Source organism: Girardinichthys multiradiatus, chromosome 23 (genome assembly GCF_021462225.1).
Source record: "Girardinichthys multiradiatus isolate DD_20200921_A chromosome 23, DD_fGirMul_XY1, whole genome shotgun sequence".
NCBI classification, from domain to species: Eukaryota; Metazoa; Chordata; class Actinopteri; order Cyprinodontiformes; family Goodeidae; genus Girardinichthys; species Girardinichthys multiradiatus.
The window spans coordinates 39,493,805-39,519,360 of NC_061815.1; the positions used below are offsets into that span (position 1 = coordinate 39,493,805).

The 25,556-nt window shown below is 38.2% G+C and overlaps 1 protein-coding gene across 3 annotated transcripts; it reads left to right on the plus strand.

The window, feature by feature from the left end:
* The first annotated feature begins 211 nt into the window (after positions 1-211).
* Positions 212-25,556, plus strand: fhl1a (four and a half LIM domains 1a). Of its 3 annotated transcripts, none has more exons than XM_047352926.1 (6): positions 212-363; positions 20,518-20,699; positions 21,872-22,049; positions 23,285-23,454; positions 23,537-23,723; positions 24,921-25,556. In XM_047352926.1, exons 2-6 carry the CDS (start codon positions 20,544-20,546, stop codon positions 25,073-25,075), a joined length of 846 nt encoding a protein of 281 aa, XP_047208882.1. In that variant the 5' UTR covers positions 212-363; positions 20,518-20,543; the 3' UTR covers positions 25,076-25,556. The 3 variants fall into 3 exon arrangements, with proteins under 3 accessions (XP_047208882.1, XP_047208883.1, XP_047208881.1); XM_047352927.1 differs by lacking the exon at positions 212-363 and adding an exon at positions 9,421-9,445; XM_047352925.1 differs by lacking the exon at positions 212-363 and adding an exon at positions 12,814-12,965.

The following is a 25,556-nucleotide window of genomic DNA, read 5'->3' on the forward strand; positions in this document are numbered from 1 at the left end:
CTGGATGTGAAGAGGGAAATAAGTGTCAAGTTAACAAATCGCAAATTTTGTTTTAATAGCTGTAAACAGCTGAAGTGCTGCCAAGATAAACCATGTAATACTGATCTCATCGATTGAGAAAAAATATGATTAGTTTCCTCCAGTTTCCGTTTGTGCAGAGCCGATGAGAAGTAACTAAGTGAGCGCTTGTAAATTCCTGGTTGAGGTCATTGTTTATTGGGGTTTGGCTCGTCGTTTCCTTTTTTCAGCTGCGCTCTCTCTGCGTGTTTTAAAGCTGCGCAGTCTGCGCTCATTTGAACCCTCTCCGTCAAAGCCACCGGACGCACCGCTGCTGGCGCACAGTGACAGACGCTCTCTGCAGAGGTGAGTTTAAACCGCTGCTGCGTTTGTATCTCAGATCAAAGATTTTGAATCGGCGCTATTTAAATAAAACTGAATTGAATTTTCGAGCTCATCAAGCAGGAAGAGTTTTATTATAAAGGATATTGTTTGGTCCTTTTAAGGACGGTCATGCCAAGTTTGTACCTGCAGCTATTTCCTTAACAGAAGGACATTTCCAACATGGTTTGCCCGAGACAAAATCCAGTTATGAGTGATACATTTCTAAACATGTACGTTTATTTATGGGGGAGTTAGTTTTATGCGCAACAGATGATGCGCTTTGGGGAAACCAGACATCTCTGAAATTTCTGTCTTTGTATAAAGTTGCTTATAAGGTTTCTAAATTTCACAATGCATCAGTCTGTGTGTCCTCTCAGGGCGCATTTACTAGGAAATACTCGGCTTTCAAGCAGGGGTGCCTCCAGAATGTTTTTTAAAGGGTGGCCAGATGCGGGGCACCAGTAGCAATCTTAGGTTGGGACACCGCTTCAGAAAGCCATAGAAGAATGTCAGTTTTATTTTGCTATGCTGGATATGGCGTTACTTCAAATGTTGTGTCCGATAAAAATAAAATAAAAAATCCCGATCCTCCGTCTAGATTTTTTTATACAACCTAATGCTCTGCATCTTTACCCTTTATGTACTAACAAACAATGCATTTGATTCGTTAAAACTGGCTCTTTTAGTCCAAGAAAAAAAGTTTCCATGATACTTTAACTCTCTTCATTTTTTTTATCTTAGCATTTCATTCTGGTATCAGTTGAGGGTACAAAACAAGAAAGCATCTTAATGTAAATTAATTAATTCATTCACTTGTTTTGCAACTCATTAAAAGGTTGTCCTTAAATAAAATCCTTTAAAGATATATCATTGTCTCATCAGCAGATTTATGAGGGTGACCACTGCCCTCCCTTGGTGCCTAAGGACAAAATAATTAAATGGAAATACATGATACTGATTATTGTTGACAATTTCCTTTATTTTGAAGTATTTTCTTGTTTGGTTTCAGAGGTGACGTATTGCTCCATGTAACTGTGTCATGTAAACTTAAATGAAGTGACAAAAAATTTCAATTTTTTGCTGCAATTCAAGGCTGCTGTAAGTTTAGCTTCAGTGTAAACAGTTAGCAAGGTGGTATGAATTATCTAGTTTTTTGCTCACAACTTCCTTACAAACACCATTATGTCTGGGTGGGACCTAATGTGCTCTAGCTCAAACAGGAAACTATAGCCATTGGCTTGTTGTGTGACATTACATTAGTGATGCAAAATGTTTGAGTTATCCCTCATTGTGTTACATTTTACCTCCAAGGCCTTTTTTTCTTTTGACTTTGGTTGTTTTTATACTGCTGGAGATAGGCACCAGCTTCCCCGTGACCCACTATGGAATAAGCGGTAGAAAATGACTGACTGACTGTTTTTATACTCATTTTCAGGCCATTACATAAACATCCTCAGAGGACTGCTTTATTTCTATGTTTATAAAGTTACTTAACACTTACCTATGAATCATTTAGGCAGAAAAAAGCTCCTAAACTCAAGAGAACCTTGGTTTTGTCTGTACATAACAAGCTGCTTAGCAAAGTACAACTTGACAAATATAAAATAGTATTTTAGCACCAAAAATGTGATTTCCAAAGAGGTATTAGTCGGAAACCTGGCATATAAAGATAATGAAAGATAATGCATCCCCCAGGATGCCTGTCAGTTTTTTCCTCTCTCTTAAAGACATGACTTTATGATACTGCTCCTCTGCTGAAGATAGTTTTTAAGGTCTGGCACATCTCCACTTTAGGAACTTTTTCCAGGAACCAGGGTGGTTCCTCGGGCCTGATTTACTCCACCCCATTTCCACTGCAACACAGAGACACACAGGACAAATAAGTCTAAAACAGAATTATTTGGACACCAAAACAGAGGACATGTTTGACCGAATCTAAACACAGCATATTGAAAGGCACGGAAGAGGAGGTGTCATGGTTTGGGGATGTTTTGTTATAGCAGGACCTTTGCAGCTCATTATCACAGAATCCACCAGGAAATCTGCTGTGTATCAGAGGGCGTTTGAGGAAAATGAAAGATCATCTGTAAAATAATAAAAGCTGAAGCAGAACTTTACCCTTCAACATGACAAAAGCAGAGAAGATACCAGTAACTCCATCAAGGACCTGCTGAGAATGAAGAGATGGAAAGTGCTGGGAAGAACCAAAGCTGAGATATGGATCCTTTTAAGATGCTGAAACATGCAAGAAAACTCACAAACATCTTACAGCAGCGAGTAAGGAGTGGGGCAAACGTTCCTCACACCGATGTCAGAGACTGGTATATTACTACAAGATTCGTCTCACTGAAATTATTTCAACAGAAGGGGGTAACACTGGGTAGGGTGTCCTAACATTTTCTTCACCTAGAAAATGCATTTTTTGAATGAGTGAAACAAGGTTAACATAAGTTGTTTAAACACATTTAAATCACGTTCTTTTCCTAAGACAAAAAATTAGATTAGACATCAATATGGGAACATTGATAAAAACTGAATATTTATTCGGGTGTCCTTATTTTTGCACATGACCGTATGTCCCTTGATACAGATGCCCTACACATGTTTTATTGTGTGTTTAATGAACTGCTGAACCCAAAGGAACTATGTGTGGCTTTAAGGTGTGAAAGCATACGTCACATCCCTGTTTTTGTTTGGGATGCTGCCAAACCAACATGATGTAAGTTAGGTGAGCAGGAGATTACGGCTCTTTTTCTGGCTCTCCGGACCTCCCTCCAGTATGACCTCACCATCCTTGAAGTCTTTGTAAATGACTGAGCAATGAATTAACCAAACTTTAATGGTGATCTCCACCAGCAGCGGGATGCCTGTCAGACTGAGGTAACTCAGTGCCAGCAGTTATTTAGGTGGATAGATGCTTTTGTTAAGGAGACAGTCTCATCACTCTTTCTTTTATTGCAAATGGAGCAGGGAGAAAGAAAGAGGGTGCGCCTCAGTGCTGTCCACATTGATGAATCCTAAGCAACACAGCTCAGCGCTGCCTTAAAATAGGCAATGCTGCTTGTTTCTCTGCGCGGGCTGAGTGGAGGATAAACTGCTGTCTCCTTCTGAAGTAGAAAACCTAAACTGAGTTATGCATAAGAGTTTGGTGAATTATAGAGCAACATGAGAGTGAAAATAGGAGCAAGAAAGAAATATGAATAAAAATATAGGAATCATATTTTTGTTCATTGATAACCAAATGTAATACTTTACTGATCTAAAAACTGTATATGCAGTGATATTACAAATACAATAAGGTCAAGGCAGCAGTGACATCATATAGTGTTAAGAGCTTAGTAAATGATTTTTGGTACTTAAAAGTAAGGCATTACCGAACAAAATTTTGTTTCAACCAACAAGATAGGCTCAATTCATAAAACATCAAAAATGAAAGAGAGGACTTATATAGTTCTTTTTCTAAGTTTACACAAACACATCGTCCACATGAAAGTAATTTATTTTGGGCATTTCATTATCTGTTTGAGCCATTATTTTTTCAGGTGCACTAATATAACAAATACAATTTTAATTATTCTTAAAAACTAGAATTTACCACATTTTATTTCATTGCAGATTTTCAGGTAAAAATTGCTAAAATTGGGAAATATTTACAAACCTTCATACAAATATATGGATAAATATTACATCTTAAAAATAAAACAAAAACAACAATAACACTAAAAAGGGTCTGGGGAATACTAAATACAAAAAATAATACATATCCAGACTACCTTAGGTATAAGAATAGTGATGACTATAATATGAAGGAAAATGTAGATAGTTTTTATAATCTTTTTGTTAATGTTGGGCACTTAAAAATGTTTTTTTAAGTATAAAAGCAATAAATTGGACAATTCATCCATAGAAATAAATTCAAACAATGTTTCTGTCTGGAGTAACTGATGTAGAATTAATAGATTTTGTTAACAACTGTTATGATATATATATATATATATATATATATATATATATGGCATTAGTAAAAAGAATTATACATAGAATCTCTAAACCATTAATGTATATATGTAATTTTTTTTCTTCAAACAGCATCTTTTCCACAAAAAAAAAATGAAAATTGCAAAAATAACATATCTATCTCTCTATCTCTCTACTCCATCAGTTTTCCAGAATCTTACAGAAATTTATAAATAAACATAATATATTTCATGAATGTCAGTATAGGTTTGTATCAGCAAGGTCAACAACAATGGCCATAATTGATGCAGTGGAAAAGATCACAAATAGTTTAGATAGGAAGAAATATGCAGTGGGATTATTTATTGACTTTTAATTGACTCATAACCATGAAATATTAATCAAAAAACTGGAAAGATGTGGGATTAGGGGAGCGGCTTCGAGTTGGATTCAAAGCTTTTTAATGAAGAGACAACAATATGTGAAGATGGGTGACTTTGAATCGGGGTGTTTGGGTATTGCTTGTGGGGTCCCACAGGGATCTAGGGATTAGGCCCAAAACTGTTTAATTTATATAATAATAATATATTTAATGTATCTAAGTGATTACATTTAATTCTATTTGTGGATGACACCAATATATTTTACTCTAGTGATAGTGATTTATTATACAACATAAACTACTTTAAATAAAATCTTGGATGGATATGAACAAATTATCTCTAAATTTAAATAAAACTAAAGTAATGTTCTTTGGAAATTAGAAGAAAAATTTAAACTCAGTAATAAACATAGATGGTGTTGGTATTCATAGCATGTCAGAAATTGAATTCTTGAGAATAACTATTGATTGAACTGAAACCACACAACAGATACATACAAAGTACAATTTCTCAAAGTATATCATACATTAACAAGGTTAAATACGTATTGGAATATAATGTTCTGTGATTATTGTATTGCTCATTAGTTTTGCCCTATTAAACCTACTTTATAGAAATTTGGGGAAATAACTATAAACGTTTATTATGTCCCCTTTTCATACTCCAAAAATGTGCTGTGAGAATTATACATAAAGTAGGATTTTGTGGTCACACCAATACTTTATTCTTGCAGTCCAAACTGTTAAAATATAGTAAATGTTTATACTGCACAACCTCTATATATAGCCAATAAAATATATTACCTACTAATATCTAAAACCTCTTTAAAGAGAGAGAAGGGGGTTAAAATCTGAGGGGCTGTGGTAACTCTAGGATCCAAGTGGTGAGAAGCACTAGGAAAAGTTTGTGTGTGTCTGTGTGAGGTGTTAAACTTTGGATTCCAGAAGGATGGTGTTAGCCTGCATTATCGATTCCCAAACCAGTTCTGATGTGTTTGGGATCAGTGATCGGTTGAAACAGTGGTTCTAGAATAAATAAAACTGTCTTACACTATACTTCTAGAATGGGCATCCCAAAGCCTTGACCTCTGTGTTGTTAAAAAACTTATGGACTCTGGTTAAAAGCCAATTCAGTTGAGCTCCACCAATTCTGACAAGAAGAGTGGTAAAGCATCCAGCTGAAATAATATCCAGCTTGTTTATTGTCTTACAGACATGTGACAAAATTAGGACACCCTTCAACATCCTTTTTCGCACATATTTAGAAACATGGATCTTGACTATTATTTTAAATACTTAAATCAGAATCAGCTTTATTGGTCAAATGTGGCACCCTAAACGATTTATTTGACTTCTGTTCCATTTTGCTCTTAAGGAAATATGATTTTTTTTTTTAAACAAATATCTATACAGTATGATTACAAACAAAGATGATAAGGCTGAATTAGTAAAAATATGCATATGGATTCCCAGCAGAGTAGCTGGCACTCTGACTGTCAGAGTGACATCCCTGGGAGAAGAAACTGTCTCTGTGATGGCTGGTTTTAGCAAATAGCTTTCTATAGTGCCAACCCTAACAATATATAAATATTGAAGTATTAAAAACAGATCTTAAAAAAAGACCTACATTTTCTGTAAGACCTAATAAAATGCAATTTTAGGAGAGGAATAAAATTAGGATTGTGAGATCAATAAAGTCTAAATTTATTTATTTGTTCCCATTAAAATGGCTAAAATTAGATACAGTTGTGTTGGAGCAAGGACACATGTAAAACCTGCAGGAAACTGACCTATAAGGACTGGAGCTGGACGCCCCTGCCGTAAACGAACCACTCTAGAGTAGGGGTGTCCAGCTCCAGTCCTCAAGGATCAGTGTCCTGCAGGTTTTAGATATGTCCTTACTTCAATACAGCTGATTTAAATGGCTGAATTACCTCCTTAGGATGTCACCTATAGCTCTGCAGTGGACTGCTAGTGAACAATTAATCTGATTCAGGTGTGTTGTATCAGGGCAACATATAAAACATGCAGGACACCAGCACTGAATCAGACTCCACTGCTCTAGAGTTTGTTTGGAACGAACCAAGACGACCTACTCCAATGGGTCTCGCCATGGTTGTTTTGGATTGCTCTGCTCACATCTACAGCAAGGAACTGCTTTATTTATTTGTGCAATTTATTTGTGTAGATGTGTCCATTTAAAATAAACAAGGAGAGTTCATTTTAAATAGAGTAAACAGCGGTTAGAAGTAAAGAGAAGTTGAATCTTTTCTTTTGTCATTTTTACTTACACTTTTACTCATTTCATTCAGCGTGAAGAAAAACCTTATGTGACATAAACCCATCTGCACATTTTATTTTACACATGGACTTAAGTATAACTCCGCGTATCAGCAAAAGGAAACAGCCTCTTTCCTGTTTTGAGTCCTGTGAGCGCAGTAAGAACCACAGAGGGTCCAACCTACACTAGTCTTATCTGAAACTGTCTGTCCCTAAGCACCACCCACTTCGGTTTGGGTGTTGATAGAGCTCCCCTCATGGCCTTTTGTCCAAACATATTTTCGACCTCGGTATGTCTGGGTCTCGCAGCCAAATCCTGACCTTACGTCTGCGCTCTAACGCGGCTCTCTGTGTGTGAGGAAACGTGGAATGTTTTGGGTGTGCTGGTGAGTCACCGTTCCCCCTGATGGAGATAATGTGGCTCAGTTCATCTGCCAACAAACCAGATTTGAAGGGCGACGGGGGTACATAGAAGTCCAGGGCGAAAGGCCATGTTGAGAAACAGGCCTGCTGGATGTAAACAAGACTTTTGTTGCTATGGGTTACAGCCTGATGAGCTCGGTGTTTATCCCAGCTACACTTTGGTGATTCAATCTAATTTCTTCATGAAATACGAGCAAGATGTGTTGTTTCTCAGGAAACCTTAAATCCACTGCTTGGAAAAAAAAAAGCTTTAGCAAGAAATAAACTGTGTTCTTAAAATCATGCAAAAATAACAAACTGTTCTTGTCTTTTAAGCATTTTTTCTTCTGTATCTACAAAATTACAAATAAGTCACACTTTCCTCTTTTACTTTAAAATCAATTAAACTGTTAGTTTTATAGGGTTATTTTGAATTATGTCTACTCTTTTCAAGGCAGCAGGTAAAGATCTTTATGCCAGTTTTTCTAAATATCAGCTCAGTAGATTTCCATCTCTCTTTCTCAATCTGAAACGTAATCTTTTCTGAATTACAGCCAAAATGAGAATTGGCAGACGAGCAACAAATACTTTCCACTGTTTAATAAGTAAATTGAACACATTCCATCCAAATTTCTCTGGTCAGTAACCCAATAGTGGTAAGCATGATTTGCTAATTTATTCAAGAGACTTCTTCATTCTAGATGCTTTAATATAAAGCTTCACTGTGACACCAACACATTTTGCCAAGTTGGTTTTTAAACAGGTAATATATCGATAAACAGTAATAAAAGCATCTAAAAACCTGCAGCATTACACAATGCCTTGCAGAAGTATACATCCCCCTTAAGCTTTTTAAAGTTTTGTCATGTTGGCACCACCACCCTCAGTGTGGTTAATTAGGCTTTGCTTTTAAATTAAAACAATGCAGTGTATAATAGTGAGCTGAAAGGAAAATGCTACTGCAACCATTTACAGGGGTTGGACAATGAAACTGAAACACCTGGTTTTAGACCACAATAATTTATTAGTATGGTGTAGGGCCTCCTTTTGCGGGCAATACAGCATCAATTCGTCTTGGGAATGACATATACAAGTCCTGCACAGTGGTCAGAGGGATTTTAAGCCATTCTTCTTGCAGGATAGTGGCCAGGTCACTACGTGATACTGGTGGAGGAAAACGTTTCCTGACTCGCTCCTCCAAAACACCCCAAAGTGGCTCAATAATATTTAGATCTGGTGACTGTGCAGGCCATGGGAGATGTTCAACTTCACTTTCATGTTCATCAAACCAATCTTTCACCAGTCTTGCTGTGTGTATTGGTGCATTGTCATCCTGATACATGGCACCACCTTCAGGATACAATGTTTGAACCATTGGATGCACATGGTCCTCAAGAATGGTTCGGTAGTCCTTTGCAGTGACGCGCCCATCTAGTATAAGTATTGGGCCAAGGGAATGCCATGATATGGCAGCCCAAACCATCACTGATCCACGCCCATGCTTCACTCGGGGCATGCAACAGTCTGGGTGGTACGCTTCTTTGGGGCTTCTCCACACCGTAACTCTCCCGGATGTGGGGAAAACAGTAAAGGTGGACTCATCAGAGAACAATACATGTTTCACATTGTCCACAGCCCAAGATTTGTGCTCCTTGCACCATTGAAACCAACGTTTGGCATTGGCATGAGTGACCAAAGGTTTGGCTATAGCAGTCCGGCCGTGTATATTGACCCTGTGGAGCTCCCGACGGACAGTTCTGGTGGAAACAGGAGAGTTGAGGTGCACATTTAATTCTACCATGATTTGGGCAGCCGTGGTTTTATGTTTTTTGGATACAATCCGGGTTAGCACCCGAACATCCCTTTCAGACAGCTTCCTCTTGCGTCCACAGTTAATCCTGTTGGATGTGGTTCGTCCTTCTTGGTGGTATGCTGACATTACCCTGGATACCGTGGCTCTTGATACATCACAAAGACTTGCTGTCTTGGTCACAGATGCGCCAGCAAGACGTGCACCATCAATTTGTCCTCTTTTGAACTCTGGTATGTCACCCATAATGTTGTGTGCATTTCAATATTTTGAGCAAAACTGTGCTCTTACCCTGCTAATTGAACCTTCACACTCTACTCTTACTGGTGCAAAGTGCAATTAATGAAGACTGGCTACCAGGCTGGTCCAATTTAGCCATGAAACCTCCCACACTAAAATGACAGGTGTTTCAGTTTCATTGTCCAACCCCTGTATGTCTGTACCAGCTTTGAACATCTAGAGCAGGGGTCTCAAACTCCATTCCTTGAGGGTCGGCATCGTGCATTTTTTAACAGGTGTATCTGCTTCAGCATCATTATTTAGCTCATTAGCAGGACTCTGTAGAAGTTTGCTGCATACTGAGAAGATAATTCGGCCACATGATTTGGGTGTGTTGGACCAGGTCTGTGATTTCACGGTTGCAGGAAACCGACCCCCAGGCAATGGAGTTTGACATCCCTGACCTAGATGGTTGAAGTTTGAGGTGTGCAGTATACCTGAAACACAACAAGATTTGATTAAAATTATTTGTGAATGGCAGCTTTTAGAACTTGCCTCAGATTCTCTCTTGGATTTATGTATGGACTTTGACTGGGCCATTCTACCACATGAATAGGGTATGATCTAAACCATTCCATCGTAGCTCTATGTGTTTAGTGATGCTATTCTACTGCTCAAACAGTTTTATTTTTCAACTTTGTCTGTGTTTAGCTCCATCCATCTTCCCACCAGCTTCCCTTTCCCTGATGAACAAACTGACCCCACAGCATGATGCTGCCACCACCATGTCTCACCTTGGGTATGGTGATATGCAGTGTTAGTTTGTTTGTTCTGACCAGAGCACCATCTTACATACTTTTCATACAACGGCCAGTTTTTTGGAGTGCACAAATAATAGTGGTCCTGTTGACAGATTCTCCCACATGAGCTGTGAATCTCTGCAGGTCCTCCAGAGTTACCATGGGTCTCTTGGCTGCTTCTGATTAATGCCCTTCTTGTTTGACCCCTGGGTCTATGTTGGTGGCAATTTCTTGATAGGCAGTTGAGCAGTATTATTTTCATATTCAGATTATGGATTGAAAAGATATCTGAGATTTTGGAAGTTTAGGGTATTGTTTTACAACCTAACCCTGCAATAAACGTGTCCACAACTTAATGTCTGCTTTATTCCTTGGTTTTCATGATACTGTTTGTTCGCAGATGTTCTCTAACAAACCTGTAAGACCTTCACAGGAGGACCGCTGGATTTTAAATCAGATTAAATTACACACAGCTGGACTCTATTCACTATCTAGATGACTTCTGAAAGCCGTTTGGATTTGGTTTTTGTTTATGCATATTTAAAAAAAGGGGGCTGCATTCGATTGTTTGCCATACATTTCAGATTTTCCCTTAAAAATATATTTTGCTTTCACTTTACATTTATGCACTACTTGGTATTCATCTAACACATAAAATCCTAATAAACTACATTGAAGTTTATGATTTTAAACTGAAAAAATGTGGATTACAATGCACACAATGTTTGTACATATCAGCTTTATGCATTGATTGTTCATTTGTAGAGAGTCTCTGTAAGACATTACTTCAGTTTTTAAAAGAAGATATGTAACATTCCACTTCAAGGTAATGAAGGTCAAAACTGCAAATTGAAGGACAGACAGAGAACTGATTCAGGAGAGAAATAGGGCTGAAGGATGATTATTTTTTAAAACATGGTAAACAACCTATTAAATTGGGGGAGCAATAAAAACCGAGCAGAAGCAGAAATTTATTGATGTAAAATGCAGGACGAATTATCTTCTCAGGAGATATTTGTTAGCTGGGCTTGGTGGCGCCACCCTGCATGTTAATTAGCTTTGGTGGGTTCAGAGTAATTGAGTGACAGATCATAAAATAGTGACAAATGTAATGTAGTGTCCTGTGGTAATGGACCAAATCAAATCAGTAATTACAAGCAGATGCCATTTTAGCAAGCCAACTCAGACATGCAAACCACCACACACACAACGCTTTCTTTTCTTCCTCGTTTATTTTTAGAAATCCATTCCTGAGATGAACTTTTTTGCAAAAGTATTTACATCCTTTAAACCCTTTCTTTTACATTTAGTCTTGTTACAACCAGAATAATTAATTCATTTTGGAAGGATTTTATGTGACATACTAACACAAAGTAGAGCATAATTGTGAGGTGGAAGGAAAATGATACATGGGTTTCAAACCTTTTTTTATAAGAGCGAAATATGGTGGTGGCAGTATCATTCTGCGGGGATGCTCTTCCCAAGCACAGAGAGGGAAGTACATCTAGTGCAATGAAATCCCTTCACAACTCAGCTAATAGAGTCCAGCTGTCTGTCATTTAATGTTATTGTAATTACAGCTGTTGTGTGAAGGCCTCAGAGCTTTGTTAAAGACACGGAGAGCATTAATCATGGGAGCAGCCATTAAATTTATGAGAACTCCAGAGGAACTGCAGAGATCTGGTGGGAGAATCTGAGCTCTGGATAACTATTATTTGTGCATTTAAAAAATCTCTTCCTTTGTGGAAAAGTAACAAGACGAAATAGGAGGAAATTGTTATACGAAAGCCGTGAAAAAGTTTGAGACAAGCTGTTGTAAGACCTTCCTCAGGTCAGGTGAGACCAAAATAAAACTCTTTGGCCTACATGCATACATCCTTGGTGTGGTGGAAAAAAAACTAGCAGTGCACACCCTGACCTCATCATCTCCACGGTGACACATGGTGGTGGTGGCAGCATCATGCTGTGGGATGATTTTATTCTGCAGGGATGGGAAAGCTGATGAAAGTGGAAAGGGCAAAGGTTCACCTACCAGCAGGACAACCCTACACATACAGCAAGAGCTACAATAAAATGGTTTAGATCAGAACATATTTATGAACTAGAGCGGCTTAGTCAAAATTTAGACCTTAACCAAATTAAGAATCTTTGGCAGCACTTAAAACATTGATACTCCAGATGTTCCCCATCCAATCTGAGTAAGTTCAACTATTCCAAAGAACAAATCGGCAGAACCTCCAGTCTAAAAGACCTTGCAGGGTATTGCTCCACTGGTTCACTCTGCCCAGTCAGCGTCAACTTGCTCTTCCCATGACTCATCTTTTATGATAGGAGTTGATCCAGCATGTTATTTGTTCATGTTCTAAATAGTTCAACAAAACATTTCATGTTGGGGCAGCGGGAGTATCGGTTATCCACAGTGGACTAAACCTTCAGCCTGGGTTTTTTCTTTATATAACATCTGATGCCACTGTTGTGGAATCTAAAATATATCCCATAATCTATCCTCCTGCTATATTCTCTAGTCCATATCCTAAAAAGGACAAGAGGGGTGAAGGTTGGATCTGGATGAGGGGTCAGTGGTGGTCCGGGTCACAGAGGGGTATATACAGGCCTCCATAACACACTGATGGCTCATGGTTTCTTGGTCTGATGCTCTGTGGATGTAAACCTCCAGTTTTTTCCTCCCTTCTTACCTGATTGGAACCAAACATGACTTTCTACAAGCATTCAGGTAAAAATGAACTTTAAAAAACCTGATTAATGAGTTTTTAAATGTACCACTCTGTCCACAATTTTAAAAAAAATCGGAATCTTGTATGTTTTGGCATGCTCTTATTTATCAGAACATTGAATCATAATGCTTTGCATTTATCTAAAGTATGAGCATATTCCAAAAAATCAGAAAGAATGTGTTTTCCCTAATAAACAGATGTCCATTGAGGGATGTTTTTATGTTTATTCTTATCCAGATCAACATTATTATGCAGGATAGCAAAATAAAAAGTTTGCTCTCCTGCATAAATTAATATATAAGATTGTTTTATATATTTCTTTTGTTTAAATGCTATTTAACTGTTTCATAATGAAAGCTCTGGGTCAGATTCCAATGAAAACATAAAAAAAAATGTTTTGTATTTACATTAACAAGATAATCTGACCTTAAAAGGTGGTTTAGTTGATGTTTATAAAACTGATAAAACCCACCATTATGACTAGTGGCAGAATCTTTTGTCGAAATATGACAATTTTCCTTCTGTGGAAGGAAAAAAACAATCAGATGCTGAATAAATTGTTTGCACTACACAGTCATGTTGAATCAGTTGTTTATTCATTTTGTAAAATGTAGTTCAAACTACTTCTACAACACAAGCCTCACTAATAGATAAAACTATACAAAACTATCTTCTAATAAGCAGGCTCATGCACTGTTGCCCATAAAACTGGAATATAGTTCTTCTGCCTCTTCTCATTAAATGACTACGACACTAATTTAGTCTTGACAGATAAAATTAAGTGTTCAACTCCTGGTTTTAATGCTTTACGCAGGCTAGAGTTTGCTCACTAGAGATTAGGATTCATTTTTAAAGATTTGTGCTCTCCCATAAAGCAACGAATAATCATTCACAAACAAATCCCTTATCCTGTGCTAGTGTCAGACTCACAATTTTATTTTATTTAATGAGAACTTTTATTAGAAATGTGTTCTCTAATAGTTTATACCTTAGTTGCTGTTAGATTCTAAACTACTATCTCTGTCAAAGAGTCTGCAGTCCACTTGTTCCCATTTATGTTTTACAATCCTTGGATGAAAATCAGTATAGGTTGGTTAGTGCTCAAAGACAACCAGAAATCAGAATTAGCCCAAAAGACACAGATCGGTTCATCTTGGGGGTATCGGAGGTATACAATAATCTCTACTTACTATCAGATAACACAGTCCCGATTTGGCAAATCTCGGTGTTAAAGAGTCTGAAATAGATCTTAAATTAGTTATGAAAGATGCTCACCTAAAGAATTGTAATAAAATAGCAACTTTTGTACCAAATGTGCAGTTTTTTATAAAAGCTGACTGTTTGAACTTTTGAATTGGAAGAGGTAAAGGAACCTTGATCCGTATTCCCTGTACATCATGTTAATATCATCAAGCTACAAAGGTCATCTTCTTTGTGTAATATCATGCGGTCTGGGTTAGGTCAGCTCTCAAACTGGTCTCACTGTGACCTTTTCCACTGCAGAGGACTTCTCCCTACAGGGACCACCGTTTTTATAATCCTCTCCCTCCACAGCTGAGGGTCAGTTCATGCCATATCACTCGTCTGTTTGACAAATGGCAACAAAGATTAAAGTGCTGGACCAACAATAGCTGCTTATCCCCAACATGCATTACTCTGAGGCCTTTCAACATTTTCCCCCTTTGAAAGGTTCTGTAAATAGATCCCCTGAGCAGCTCGGCTCACCAGAAACTTATGTTGGACAGGTTTGGTTATTTCTGGGTTCCCACTCCACTCTTTATCCCTGCAGCACAGCTGCACATTGCTGCCCGGGACCAAACCTTCTCCCATCCATCCGTCTGCACACAACAAGGGTACATACCTCGTTGCAGGGGGTTCAACGCACTCACTCGTGGCTGGTTAACACATCCCTCTTAAATAGCTTTGTAAATATTTCCCTTGTTCCTATGGTTACTGGGGCAAAATGTCACTACACCCATTGTTTCCTGCTTAGTTCCTTGTTGGTACAGACCAGACGGAAACATCTGTGCTGTGGAGGTAATGATCAGCTAATGGATGAGGTGATGCAGATAAAAACCCGGTTACTGCTCCATCAGGATCTTTGGTGAAAGTCTAAAATGCTGATGAACAAAGAATAAGCCGAGTTCTTTACATAAACAGTTTAAGAGTTTAAGGAGGCAGTTCAGAAGAGGTTCGTGGAGAATGAGCCAAAGCCTCTAAAGATATGAGCAAAGCTTTGCAGGAGGGAAGTCTGATAAAACTAGAACAAGCAGCCATCTGTGTGCGGCTGTTTTACCTCACTCACACTTGTCTCATTAGTTTGGCATGCCGCCGTGTGAGAGCTGGATCTCGCACTGTCTTTGTGGAAAAACACGTGTTCTTTATTTAGGCTCAATTTCTAAATTCACTTTAAGATAAAGAGGAATTATAATTTACCCGCTGATGATCAAATTCTCTGTGTCGGTAAAGTATTCATACTCATTAAATGCTTCAGCTACAAACTTTAATGGATTTAATTGGGATTTTATGAGATAGAACAACACAAAGAAGTGCATAATTATGAAGCAGAAGGAAAATAATGCACAATGGGGTGTATTTGATAATTGGTGATTGGTTGCTGCCTTATTTCAATCTACCGGAAGTTACAAAAATTACACTGTGAACGCGATGAATGATAAAACTAAAAATCAAGGCAATGAATGAAAACAGGCAACATTAAATTTGATAACCTTAATATTTCTAACATTAATATTTACCATGTTTTTATTTTAATGTTTAATTTTTTCACAGAGGCAAAATTAATCACGTTGGCTACACCTTTAATTAATTTCAAGTAAATTTATGTTACTTTGACCCCTCATACAGTTAAAGTCAACATCTAAATTCAATTGAGGATATTTGGCAAGACGTGAACATTCATTCTTCATCCAATCTGACTCAGTTTATAAGATCTCAGGAAAATTAAAACATTTGAAATCTTTGTGCAAAGTTGCCAGAGAGACGTACCAAAAAAGCCTCAGTAAAGACGCTGAGATAAAGAGGGACGGAGCTAAAAACAGGAACATCTAGCAAAACAAGCTGTTGGAGGCTGCAGAAGATTCAAAACCAGGGTGGAGGTTCATCTTCTAGCAGGGCAAAATCATCCGTATTAAGACAATAAAAGACCTGAAATATTTCAGTTAGTGTGCAATGAATCTAAAATATATGAATGTTACATTTTCATCATGACATCATGGAAAATAATGAACTTTATCACAATATGCTAATATTTTGAGAAGGACCTGTATAACAGGTCTGAATAATCTATTCTAATCTAGTTTTATTTAGATGCATCTATTCTAATCTATTTTTTATTAAATGCAGTAAGTCCTCATATTCAAAAATGAGGTCACTATTTCTGTTAGTTGCTATTATTTTAATAATACTTGGTATACTTTCAGTTTCATTAGTTCTGAAAAAGCTCACTCCTCATCAGTTTAGAAGGCTTAATAAAATTGATGAACACAAAAATGAAGAGCATGTTATGTTTTATATTCTTAGTTTGTCTCACCCAGTTTCATTCATCTCTTCCCTTTTTAATTACACTTTGTATTTATTTCAAGTTACTAAAGTTTATTTCAATTAACTCAAGTTTTCTCCATTTCAGTCCAGTCCAGTAATTCTGTTAAGGTACCTTTCATCTTGTGTTAAATTTTAAATCTAATTTGATCATTCTGAAGATGACTGGAAAAAGTCCAAACATCTGTAAAATCCTTTTGTTTTACCATAAAGAACTGGAATTGGAAAAATTCTGGAAACCTTATTGAGGTAAACGTTTGGCATATGATCATTAAAACATTAGACCTTTATTAGCACTTTTAAAGTCTCTCAAAGACGCTCTTTAATGAAATCAATCATTCCCATTCACACACTGACAACTTTTCCCCCCATGGCTGTCATGAATATCCACTTGATGGTTTTTTAAGATTTTGTATTTTTATAATGTAAAGCACTTTGAATTGCCCTGCCTGCAATGTGCTGTACAAATAAATTTTACTTAGTTACTTCTCTATCAGAGCAATTTCATTTACAAAAACTCCCATATAATTTTCTTTTTATATTTTTAAAATGCACATTGTTTCCTCATAGCCCCTTTTGTTTCCACTAATCTGAATGCTTCAATTCTTTTTTATCCACCAAGGATCAATATGGTGGTGTTGGTGGGGTCCACGTTGAAGGTGTTGTCTTTTGGGTCCGTTCAGTCTGGAGAAGTATCAGGTTATCATTGTCAGGTCAGCGAGGTTCATACGTCAGTCAGAACTCTGGTCATTTGGTCTGTGGACATAATGTCTCATAGATCCAACCAATGTTTAGTCAACAAAACTTCCACACAGTGTGATGTTATTTCTCCAGCTTCCACCTGTTGAAAAAAATAAATTAACTGCATTTCCCATGAACACTGCATTCCTCCTGGATGATCATCACCTGTTGAAAAACTTCATTATTATGTTAGTCAGTTGTTTCACATATTCAATCAGATCATTAAACATTCCAGTAGGTGAAGTTAGTATCTCATGTAGACTGACATTTACTTTTGTACTTGGAGAGGATCTCAGCTTATCCATGTATGCTGCTGCAATGTCTATCATCTCCTCTTTCTCATCAACTTCCCCTTTTCCTTCTTTAATAACATTCTGTTCTCCCTTATCCAGTCATTGTTGACTAAGTTGTCCAGTTTGACAGTTTCTAGCCCAATGACCATGTTGTCCACAAACTCAGCATACATCATCTCTCCCTCTCACTTTCCTCCGTAAATTCCTCTGATTCTACCCCTTCCCCCTACTTACTGGTCCTGCATAAAATATTTCATCTTCCACATAGAAGTTATCAGTAGGGGTTGTTTTTTCTTTCCACTGAGCACCTTTTCAGCATGCGTTGCCCAGTTCTGCCAACTGGTAACCGAGGAGGTGGGTAGATCAATATTATGTTTTGTGACCAAGTTACGAATCTCACGTAGGGCATTTGCCTGGAGGGCATTTTTGAACTGCTGTTTATAGGGAGTGTCATCAGCAGTGTCATTGAGGCCATCCAGTTTAATTGCCTGTTTTCTCCACCTAGTATTTTTGCTACTGGGAAGCTGGTTATTAAATTTGGGGATCTCTCTCTCATAGTTTGTGAACTCGAAAAATAACTGGTGTTGAATAAGATGGTGCCTCTTCAGTTATTTGTCCCACTGGCGCTGAGGGTTCGCAGCTGCAGCAGCAGGCTGGAGCTCTGGCTGCCTGTCCCTCCCCCTTACTACACCAGTGTTATTATCTTCTTCTCTGGTAACTGCTATATAAACCTCCTTGCTCTTTTTATCGTTCCCTGCCTTTCTTTTATGAGCTTCAGCAAGCCAATTTTTTGCCCTTATTAATTCTTGGCTGGGTTTTTTCCTTTTTCTAAGTTTGTCTTTCTGTTGTAATCTCTGTACCAAATGGGTACAAGCAGGAACCGAAAGATGTCCTTTAAAATCATAATCTTTCTGCCATTTAGCGAGATTTTCTTTACTGTATCTGGATCTTTTGAGTGCATAAACTTTACATCTCCTAACGGAGGCTGCTTCCGGACGCAGTTCCCCATTTTAAGAGTTGTTTTTTTTCTTTTACTTTTAATCTATTAAAAACTATTGTTTAGAACGGAGTTCTACTTCTATAAATTTATATTAGCGCTATTTATTTTATTCTCTGTGCTTTATTATATATACTTTTATCCTATTTACTCTAGTTTATTATTAGTATTCAGACTCCGCTCTTTTTAAATTTTACATATATATATATATATATATATATATATATATACACACATAAAACAGAGGTGCATTTATTATACATATCTTGTACCATCAAATCAAACAGAATTCCTCAAGCGGGACCCTAACATCTCCTGGAAAACAGGCTTCTAGATCAAACACCTAGTTTTGATCCGGTTTTCCGCTTTGAGTGCTACTCTCGGAGGATGCAGGAGTTTTAGATTGAGATTTGATGGCACCTAATATCCAAATCAGAATTCCTTACGACACCTCTCAGCTGTCAACAACTTTATGTTAACACCAGCAAGGTTTCAGGTTGTCTCACTGAGAGTGCCGTATGATTCTGCAGACACACACACACACATGCACCAACACAGAATCACTTATAGGCCTAAATCACCTAGACTAAGTTTTTAGTTTTTTATGCACTTTTTTTTAAAACTCAGGATTTTTCCATGGAGTTGGTTGCTTTTGAATCTCCTTAGAGGAAATTACAAGTACCTCTAAACTCAAAACTCATATTTATTTTTATTTTTCAAAACAATTACTGGAGTTAAGGTATTCCACAGGGCTTTGTTCCAGGTCCAGTTACCCTCTCAACATTTTCTTTGGGCTACATCATCCTGAAACATGACTCTGTAGTAAATTTATACAAATAATTATGTGTTGTACAAAATAAAAATGAATTAAGCTTTTGTTCAAATTTTACAGACGCTCAAGAAGCTCCTTAAACATCTTAAAATTAAAAAAACCAGCACATTATCCATAATCCCCACCAACTGGTGTCAGAAATCCTCTACAGTACCTTAAGCCTTTTCCACTGGACTCAGCTTCTTGTTTAACCGTTGGACACCAGTGGCCTCTATGCATTTAAAATTAATTTGAGAACATATTTCTTTGGGCTGCATGGTGGTGCAGTTGGTAGCACTGTTGCCTTACAGCAAGAAGGTCCTGGGTTAATTCCTGGTCCGGGGGTCTTTCTGCATGGAGTTTGCATGTTTTCCCCGTGCATGCGTGGGTTCTCACCGGGTACTCCGGCTTCCTCCCACAGTCCAAAAACATGCCTGTTAGGTTAATTGGTCTCTCTACATTGCCCTTAGGTGTGTGAATGAGTGTGTGTATGGTTGTATGTGTGTTGCCCTGCGATGGACTGGCAACCTGCCCAGGGTGTACCCCGCCTCTCGCCCATAGATTGCTGGAGATAGGCACCAGCAACCCACTATGGAATAAGCGGTAGAAAATGACTGACTGACTGTTTGATACGATGTCTCCAGAAATGACTTCCTTCTCACAAAGAGAAAATCCTTGCGCCAGCCTTTTATTTACAACTCACATTCCTACAAGCAAAAAGCGGGAATTGGTTCAGCCAATTCTGACAGAGATTTCAACATAAAAAGTAGTCATTCCCATATATGGTATGAGCATGTCATGTCCAGGGATTGATCCACTCCAGACCGTATTCCTTAACTTTCCACAAACCCTTTTACACACTAAAAACCAATCACAGGAATCATCTTCACTAGAGTAGAACTTCAAACATAAACATGGTTTAAACAAAGCAATGATAACTTATATACATTTTTCCAACAGTTGTATTACTAGTTATGTTTTTAATCTCTAATTTCTATACACAAATGCAATATCAAAATGCAACAGTTTTTCCTAAATGGGTCTTTAGATTTAATCTGCTTTTTTTTGTTAAGGAAACACTGCCCCTATCTGGTGATTTAGCAGATAAACAGAACCTCCTAACTCTTTTGTCAATTGTTTCGCTCACTCAGGTCCCAGGAGTTATCTCACCTCCACCATGACTGATCGCTTTGACTGCTACTATTGCCGGGACAACCTGCACGGAAAGAAGTATGTTAAGAAGGATGAGAAGCACGTGTGCACCAAGTGCTTCGACAAGCTCTGCGCCAACACCTGCGCGGAGTGCCGGCGCCCGATTGGAGCTGACTCGAAGGTAAAAATACAAGAGAAGGTGACCAAAACACCAGGATAAATAAACTTGCTTTGGTTAATATATTTTAACCAATTTTAACTATGTTGACTAAAACACACTGATATGACTTCCATGTATTTTAGGAGATTTTACATGATAAACCATGATACAGTTGAGTATAATTGTGAAGTTGAATGAAAATTACTTCTTTTTTTAAATTTGTTTAGTAAAAATACTTACTTTATTAAAAATGTTTATTCAGTGCCCTAAATATAATTCATTTTCCTCAGTTTAATGCACCATTTGACAATGGAAAGTTTTTTGCACTACAAACTTCCCAAGACATGACTGTCCATCTGAGGTGACAGTCCAGGCAAGAAAAGCATTTATCAGAGAAGCAGCCAAGAGGTAACTCTGGAGGAGCTGCAGAGATTCACTGCTCAGATGGGAGAATCTGTCAATAGGACAATAATTAGTGTGCACTCCACAAATTAGAGTTTTAGGGAAGAGTGACAAGAAGGAAGAATTCCTGAAAGAAAGCTCTAAGAAGTCTTTGTTAAAGTTCGTCACAACTCATGTAGGGGACACGGCTAATGCCTGGAAGAAGGTGCTCTGGTCAGATGAGGCCAGCATTGAATTGATTGGCATACAAGCAAAACGCTATGTGGTAGAAAACTAACACTGCAAATAACATGGAATACAACCACCTCTATTGTGAAACATAGTGGTGGAGTATTTTGCTGTGAGGATGCATTTCTTCAACAGGGACAGGGAAGTTGGTCAGAGATGGAGGGAAGTTGGATGGAGGTGGAGATACTCGGAAATCCTGGGACTTTAGCTGAGGTCCCTCTTCTAGCAAGACAATGACTCTAAATAAACGACCAGAGCTACGATGTTTCAGATCTACGAATAATTATCGATTAGAGTGGTCCAGTCAAAGTCCAGGCCTGAGGTATCTGGTTGCCCTAGATTTTATTTAGGGGAATCAGAGTAAAGGGGGGTAAATACATAACTATAAACCATTTGACGTTCGTGGTTGTAACTCAACTAAAGTGAAAATCATCTAGGGGTATAAATACTTTTGCATATTGCTCCAAGTCCCTGCCTCAACACCTTCACCCACCTCATAATTTGTCAAACTTTGATGAGATCTGTAGGTTTATACTTGCATACTTCCTCTTCTTTCGTTTTAGGAGCTGCACCATAAGAACCGATACTGGCACGAGGACTGTTTCCGCTGCACCAAATGTTACAAGCCGCTGGCCAGTGAGCCGTTCAGCGCCCGAGATGATGGCAAGATCATGTGCGGCAAGTGTGGCTCGAGGGAGGACGGCAACCGCTGCCAGGCCTGCTACAAGGTGGTGATGCCAGGTGGGTCAGATACATTCTTATAGTTATGTTCATGTTATGTTATACATTTAGCCTATGCTTTTTATCCAAATGAGGACGTAGTAATGCAATTAATATCAAAGTTAACAATAAGCTACTTTAAAGGAAGACGTGACCAGGGTGACAATGTAGAGATACTGGATTGTCTTGAGTGTATTGTTGGCACTGCTAGCCGCCAATCGCCTGACCACCGGAGTAACAAAGTCGTGACATAAGAGCGAGAGCTTTCAATTGCCGTTCTTTCAAGCAGTTTGTAGGTTAACATCAGTGACTTGAATGGAGCTCAACGAACAGAGGGGTGGCGTGGGCTCTTTTAGGCTGATGGAAGAGCAGACACGCCGCCCTGATCTGGACCATCTGCAGAGGTTTTACAGCACAAGCTGGGAGAACAGATTAACATTTTCACTGGTTACTTACGCTTTAGTTTCTCAGTGTTAAAAGGGCAGTTTTGGTCATGCCTAATTTCTTCAGTTCGCTTCCAAAGAGGCAGAAGTTTTTGTGATCCAAAGCCCTGTTGATCAAGTCTTTCTTGAAAAAGACTTCCCTGATTCGGTAAAGGTTAAATGAATAAACAATGAAACATTTTGTTAGGACTTTGGAAAGTATTTAAAGATTTTCATTTGGACTTTGGCTGCTTTTTGGCTCATTATTCTTACAGGTATTTTACATCATGGTTCTTATTCCTGGATCATTTAGACCAAAATGGCTGAAGCCCTGTTGTGTCTACACCAACAACAACTTCATAAAGATCTTTGGATGTCACAAAGATGCAGATTGTCCAAATTTATTTATTTTTTTTAAATATAAAAAGATTAAACATGTATGAATAGCATTTTAGCAGTAATAATGCGATTTCCAGGAAGCTGAAAACTTCTCACACCTTATAGGATGATCCTTATAGATGCTGGATGATGCTGGATTTAATTCTATTGCTTAGAAAGTGTGACTTTCAGATAGATTCTACCAGCTGCAAATCAGTTTTTCCAAGCCAACATTTCATCTTTTGTCTCCTAATTGTCTTGTTTCAATACTATTTAATGCTGTGCAGTGTGCAGTCATGCATAGTGGACAGAGAATGAATGAAAAAGCAGCTAAAGGCTAATGATAACATTAAGCGACCATTCAGAAAATCATCATCAGAGCAAAAAATGTTGGAAATTCTTCAAGGCTTTAGGTGCATTTCATAAAATTTCAGCATCCACTGTTCTGCATTTTAGGGTCCCAGAACGTGGAGTATAAGAACAAGGTGTGGCATGAGGAATGCTTCACCTGCTTTGAGTGCAAGCAGCCAATCCGCACACAGAGTTTCCTGGCCAAGGGTGATGACATCTACTGCGCTCCTTGCCATGAGAAGAAGTTTGCCAAAAAATGCTTCAAGTGCAAACAGGTGACAAGGAGCCACAGCATTATTGTGCATGCTTTCTGAGCTCAACACCATGATCAACCTGCTTCTCTTCCTGTTTATCAAGCCCATTACCTCTGGAGGGATCAGCTACCAGGACCAGCCCTGGCACTCCGAGTGTTTTGTGTGCGAAACCTGCCGTAAACCTTTAGCAGGAACCCGCTTCACCTCCCACGAGGACCACGTTTATTGTGTGGACTGCTACAAGACCGACGTGGCCAAGAAGTGCCACGGCTGCAAGAACCCAATCACAGGTCAGGCCAGGATTAAATATCTGGTTTTAAAATGAAGAAATTCATAAAAAATCGGCACATTGGCTTTGCATTGAATTTGGACAACATGCTGTGTTTTACTTTTGGAGGCTTGCCAATGTGCAATTGTGACTAACTGAAAATAGTAATCCACACAGTAATGTCCACATGAACAAGATGCTGGAGCAACACAGTCTGGTCATGTAAAACAATCAGAGAGAATGCAAGGATGCTTTCCTTTGACAATTTTCTCAATCTTTTCTATTGTCATAAATTCCTTCAATAATGCTGAACAAACAGAAGAATCACCTTGAAATGTGCCTAAATAATTCTAACACCATCACAATTAATACTATTAGAAAGTCAAAAGCAGGAGAGCTATAATGTAGAATTTATTTTTGCCAAAACATCGTAGTAAATTTTTGTTCTCTATGGTCTCTGCAGTTAGCAATATTAGGAAAACATGCTATTGTGGTACGATTATGTAAAATTGCCGTCTGGTGCGATTAAACCCACAGTTCGTTCACTCTGGTCTTTCTTTTCCATCATCACGATGATTAAAACCTGCATCAGGTGTCAGCAAATAAGGGCAGTAAAGGTCAGTCCAACAGGCTGATTATATGTCTGGCAGTAAGGACCTGAATGAATGGCACCAGAAATATATTCCCCAACAAAATATTACACAGAATCAGTCTTTTATGATTGCAGTTTTTTACATTTATATAGTGAGGATTCTGATTCAATATATTTTGCAATTAAGCTCCCCAGAAATCATTAAGATGCTGTGGAACTGCATACTGCAATCATTTATTTAAAAGAATCACCATATATTTAAGGGACACAGCAGAACTTACAGTAAAAAAAAAAAAGCTCCTGAGATTATGAATGTTGGTAGTTAAAATGTCCCCATTAAGACTTAAAAAGGGGCTTTAAGGTCTGATTTAGGACCCCATCTCTGTGAAAATGGGTGTTTCTGTGATCTGCTGGACTATTCTGACATAACAGAACAAGGATCCTGTTGTATGAATAGGGTCCATAATGCAATTGAATAGGGACTGTATTATGTAGGAACCTTATTCAAATTTGTTCTTTTCTGCTTAAAACACAGACGAAGTGTTGATTTTTGGGGGTAAAAACGTTTTCCCTTTACCTTGAAACTTGATGCAAACTCATCGATGTCTTTGTATGTCTGTTCTCCAGGGTTCGGCCATGGAACCAACGTGGTGAACTATGAGGGATACTCCTGGCACGAGTACTGCTTCAGCTGCAAGAAATGCTCCCTCTCCCTCGCCAATAAACGCTTTGTTCTCAACGGAGAGCAAATCTACTGCCCCGACTGCGCTAAGAAGCTGTAAACAGATGTGCAGAAGATCCCGAATTATAAGGGAACTGCTTCGAGTTTAGTTTGTTACTCAAAAATGAATTCTGATTTAACATGCATGCAATCATTTCTTTTGTGAAACAAGACTTGAGGTTTCTGCAAACTGCTTCTGCACTAGAGCTTCCAATCAACAGCAATGCAGCCTGCTTCAGTATCTGGAGCACGTCTCCAACATGGCATCAAAATTTATCAAGCGGGATTTTAATCTGATGTTTTTAGGATTCTCTGTTGCATTGTGGGATTGCCGTACATTTAGCGCCTTGCAGGAATCTTTCCCGGATCAAATGCTTTTATCCTCTCTGCTGCTTAAACATACCAGCTTTGATTAATATCCTTGTTACATCTGACAGTTTGGATTTAAAATACACAAAGCTTTGAGAATGATGCTGAATAATAACCCTGTTATGTAGTTAAAACTTGAAGTTTAGACGAAACAAATAAAATGAAGTACTGGG